Source organism: Petromyzon marinus, unplaced genomic scaffold (genome assembly GCF_048934315.1).
Source record: "Petromyzon marinus isolate PM22_M1 ecotype Great Lakes invasive population unplaced genomic scaffold, UKy_Petmar_22M1.pri1.0 PM_G_Scaffold_7, whole genome shotgun sequence".
NCBI lineage: Eukaryota > Metazoa > Chordata > Hyperoartia > Petromyzontiformes > Petromyzontidae > Petromyzon > Petromyzon marinus.
Genome location: NW_027423024.1, coordinates 2,379,209 through 2,384,513, shown reverse-complemented (window position 1 = coordinate 2,384,513; position 5,305 = coordinate 2,379,209). Strand labels below are relative to the sequence as shown.

The 5,305-nt window shown below is 44.8% G+C and overlaps 1 protein-coding gene across 1 annotated transcript; it reads left to right on the top strand.

Annotated features, from left to right (window-relative positions):
- Positions 1-2,395: 2,395 nt before the first annotated feature.
- Positions 2,396-4,890, top strand: LOC142920192 (uncharacterized). The gene has a single exon (XM_076062662.1). The coding sequence runs from the start codon at positions 2,406-2,408 to the stop codon at positions 3,483-3,485; it is 1,080 nt and encodes a 359-aa protein (XP_075918777.1). The 5' UTR covers positions 2,396-2,405; the 3' UTR covers positions 3,486-4,890.
- Positions 4,891-5,305: the final 415 nt, after the last annotated feature.

Here is a 5,305-nt window from a genome sequence, read left to right as displayed (position 1 = left end):
CGCCAGGGGGAGGCGTACCTCGCTAGTGACGTCTTGTCACCAAGGTATTCGCTCGTCCACCGCGCTCTTGAGCGTGACGTCACCTTCGCTTGGGTCACTGCCGATAACGTTCCAGTGCCAATCTTTATTTATTTAGTTACGGAGCCGCTCATTGTGGGAGGAGCGTGTCTGGTACCCCGGAAGTGACGTCAAGTCACCTGCTGCCGCGTGACGTCACGAGGTAACACTGAAATCCGAGGTGAGAAATTCTCATTGCGGTGGTGGTTGTTGTGGTGGTTGTTGTTGTTGTTGTTTACCAAGGTAGAGCCTCTCTCTCTCGTAGGGATGTCAGTTGAGTAGCAGCGAGCATGGGAATCGATGTCCAGGTTGGAACTTTACAACGCGGGGCCTAGCCACGCGGGGCCTTGCCTCCTGCCCTCGCCTGATTGCATTCACTTTAATTATCTCGCTTAAGTTTAATTTGTCTTCACCCGGCTCGTCACTTTGTAACTTTGTTTTATTGTAAATATTCACGCAGTTTTAATTTTCTTTTGTTAGCAGGCCAAGCCCGCTTGAGCTGCTATACCGCTCTTGTTATCAGAAGCGACCTGCCCACAACAACACAAGGTGAGGCTTTGTCAACGTGTGTGAATGTTTTGACTTAAAACTTTGGTGACTGCAGGAATTAATATTCTTGGTTCTTTCGGTAAAGTCATGTAGATAGAAAATAAAATAAAAACAATAAAAATAGTAAATAAACCAAAAAAACCCCACGTTTTGATCGCAACACAAGTGGTCTTTATTTAATGTAATTATATTATCTGTTATTGTTATTTCCTATCTACGTAACTTTACCGAAAGAACCAAGAATACGTGTGTCAATATAAATAGGTTTTACCCTTTTAACTGGCACAAAAAACTGACACCTTTATTCAAGGCATCATGTTTGCAATAACCACAACACAAGCAGTCAAAATGCAAACAAAAAAGAGACAACTCTGATAATAATATTGGCACTGTCCTTGAATTTGATTGGTCCACACCCGAGACGGCTTTTCTTAGAGCCTAGTCTCCACTGGTGTTGGACCAGAAGATGCCAAAAGGCGTACAATTCAAAAACAGCGCACCATCAGAGTATTGAGGGCTCGGGTTGAGCATTTACATTATGAGACCTCCTTTGCCAGTAACAAGATATAGAAATAGGTTTTACCCTTTTGTTTGCATTTTGACTGCTTGTGTTGTGGTTATTGCAAACATGATGCCTTGAATAAAGGTGTCAGTTTTTGTACCAGTTAAAAGGGTAAAACCTATTACTATATCTTGTTACTGGCAAAGGAGGTCTCATCAAGTACGTGTATCAATGTCTATCGGTCAAAGACGATAAACGGAGAGACTCGCAAACTCCAAATATACAGGAGGCGTCTGGGTCGGGATCGAATCCATGACTTCCTGTATACCAGGTGAGGTAGTTAACATCTCACCACGGAGAGAGACACGCAAACTCCAGTTAGCCTCGGCTATGTTCGTTGATCCTCATTAATTACTTGGTGGAGTGAGGAAACATTAATGCTGAGCAGATGAAGGTGGCCAGGCATGATTCTGGACATGCCACCGCCTCTTGACCCGTGCCAGTGTGTGACAGTGTCAAGTTTGTGTTTGCAGTAAAGTCTATGCTAAATTATCCTGTTTGATTTGTAAACCCCTTTGTCAAGGTGCCTCACTTCTCTCAACCAGCTTAAAAGACGCTGCGAATCTTAGCAGCGTTCATTGTAGCTCTGTCGTCCCGACAGGTCTGTTCCTTTCACCTGAAGAAGGCCACTTGTGTTGTGGCCGAAACGTCGTGAGAATTTAATTGTTTTATTTTATTATTTTATTCTCATTCTACGTGACTTTACCGAAAGAACCAAAGAAGATCTATCAACTCTGTTGAACACGGACGTTATATCAAAACAATAGTTTATTTTTGTTTTCCTCTGCAACTCTTTGTAAGAATGGAAACAGGAGGTGAACACAGCACACACATTCAGCTGAAGTCGAATCTGTTCATCCCAGCAGTCAAGGACATCTGAGCCTGGATTCACACCTCTAAGTTGCGATTGAACATTAATTCATGCATTTCTGCATAACACAAATAGTTTTGTTTTCAACACCCTTTGCCGAAATTATGTACTCGGAGTTTTGAGTTAACATTCATCTTGAAGATACGAGGGCTTCCAGGCATATTTGTGACCATTTGCCCTCTCATTGTGTGCCATGACAGCCCGTGTGAGGAATTTGGGAAACTTTTTCACTGCATCATGAATATATGAATAAGTATAGACGTGTAAGTCACATGTGACTGTATATATGCATTCCTCTGTGCCTCGATACTGACGTGTAGATGGTGTGTATATTCTTATTTTCTGTCTGCAGCTGACGCTGGTCTGATGGAGCAAAGGCAGTCAGCACAGCAGCTCGGTACGACAAGTCAACATTGCGACCAGCGTGCATACAGCACGGATCGGACTGGAAATTTAACACAGCACCAGAGAACTCGCACAGGAGAGAAAGCCTTCAAGTGCACAGTGTGTGGGAAGGCATTTTCACACTCATCTGCTCTTAAAAGACACCAGCGAACACACACGGGAGAGAAACCCTTCAAGTGCAGTGTGTGTGGGAAGGCATTTTCACAGTCATATCATCTTAAAAGACACCAGAGAACACACACGGCAGAGAAACCCTTCAAGTGCACTGTGTGTGGGAAGGCATTTGCACGGCCATCAGTTCTTCAGACCCACCAGAGAACACACACAGGAGAGAAACCCTTCAAGTGCACTGTGTGTGGAAAGGCATTTGCACGGCCATCAGTTCTTCAGACCCACCAGAGAACACACACGGGAGGCAAACCCTTCAGGTGCATCTTGTGTGGGAAGGGGTTTGCACATTCATCAGTTGTTCAGACCCACCAGAGAACACACACAGGAGAGAAACCGTTCAAGTGCAGTGTGTGTGGGAAGGCATTTTCACTGTCATCTGTTCTTGTAAAACACCAGAGAACACACACAGGAGAGAAACCCTTCAGGTGCACTCTGTGCGGGAAGGCGTTTGCACAGTCACCACATCTTAAAGTACACCAGAGAACACACACAGGAGAGAAACCCTTCAGGTGCATTCTGTGCAGGATGGCCTTTGTACATGTGTCACATCTTCGAAGACACGAGAGAATACACACGGGAGAGAAACCCTTCAGGTGCACTCTGTGCGGGATGGCGTTTGCACATTCATCAAATCGTCAAAGACACCAGAGAACACACATGGGAGAGAAACCCTTCAAGTGCAGTCTGTGTGGGAATGCCTTTTCACAGTCATCTTTTCTAAAAAAACACCAGAGGACACACACAGGAGAGAAACACTTCAGGTGCACTCTGCGGGAAGGCGTTTGCAGATTCATAAAATCGTCAAGTACACCAGAGAACACAGAAGCATCAGAGGATCTGCAAGGAGTGGAGTCTGAAATCAGCTTGTGAAAGTCAAAGTGCCACAATGAGCCCATCCCTCATGATACAAGAACCGGAGGAAAATCCCAGCTTGGACACTGAAAAGGAACTGAGGTGAAATGTGAAGAAGTGATGGTGAAGAGGGAAGAAGTGATGGTGAAGAGCGAAGAAGTGACGGTAAAATGTGAAGATGAAGATTCAACTCCAAAATGGGACCTTCACATCGATGGAGGCAACGTGAAGCAGGAGGAGAATTCTGACTGTGAGGCAGAGCGAGGCAACTCCCAGCAGTTTGTGGATGTGGAGGTGTGGGTGGACTTCCTCCGAGACAATACAAAGTCAAGTGTAGACCCGGTAGATGTGTAAGCTTGAGACGATGTCGCTACAATAGATGCACCTTTGTCACAGGCCTTTAATGACAAGAACGTGAAGTTGAACACTCAGTTCCTAGGTGCAACCTGCAGAGTAAGAGCGAGCGGCCAGTCTTTGTGGACCTGTGGGTTGGGTAGATCTTTAACCAGGAGCGAGAGACAATAAGCCCCCAAGCATTCACTATGTTATCATAATTGCATTTACATGGTGCTTGCTTAACCGCCTCAGCAACTCGGAGTTTAGTGTCGTACCTCGTCTGAAACACTCGAAGAGCATTCCCAAGTAGCAGCTGCCCCTGTGTGGCACAAGGTAGTGGCCCTGCACCAGCCTGCATGTGGACAAGAGCCTGTCAGTAGGGGGCCATGATTGATGCGTCATCTCAATTGTGTAGTTTGTAGGTAATCTTGATTCGAAGCTTTTGTGACTGCAGGAAACCACACTGTTGAGTTATTTCGGTAAAGTCACCACGTGGGTAGAAACATAACAGGTCACGGCGTTTAGATCACAACACGAGCAATCGTCATCAGGTGGGACAACCACTGCAAGAGAAACTGCTGAAGAAGTAGGCGCGTACTCCAGCAGTTTCTGCTTATTGCTGCTGTGCTTGTCCCACCTGATGACGATTGCTTGTTTTGCCATCGAAACGCCGTGACTTATTATTTGTAGCGTAATGTTTTGAATTTGCTACATTTTGACCCAGACGCCAGCATGCAACGGTCTACTCGTTTTGAATGACGCAACAATAGTACGTTGTACATACACTGTTAAGCAGATGGTGCGTATTTTTTTAAAACAGCTTCTTGTTAATACGATATAACGTGATGCAGTATATTTCGCTGCAGTAATTAAATGTTGTTAATATGCCCGTCAATAATTTAGAATTAATACTTGTCTGACTGTGCGCGTACAGGTAACATTTTGTCTGTGAGGGTCAAACATTGAATAAGTGATGTTAGGACAAAGTGTGTGTGTGTGTGTTTTGGAAGTAACCTGTACAGAGAACTCAGGTGAGACCCGTTGTTCTTGTGATACAGGTCAAAGGGTACTTTTGTGTTTCACGAAGCGTCTGCTTCTGGAGCAACTCATCGTCTTTGAAATAGGGAGCACGCTCGGATCATTCATCAGTTACAAGGCATACCACTTGAAAGTTACACGTATAGGAGCAGGTACATTCTCTACAACACGAATTGTAGTTTTGTCTTACGTGTTGACGTAGATTTTGTCTAACTGGGACTAGAAATGCTCCTTGCTGATTCACGTCTGGATGTTCGTAACCATCGGTTGAAGCAAACCCCACTGCTGTTGTTGAGACGCTGTGCACCAATAAGGGTCCAACACATTGACGGCCTTCAGGCCAGGAAAGTCACAACATTTGCACATGAAGGACACATTCACGCAAGTACCCCATGCTCCGTTTTGAAGTTTTAAAATGAAACATCTTTGAATTGTGTTGTGTTTTGAATTGGATGATTTTATTT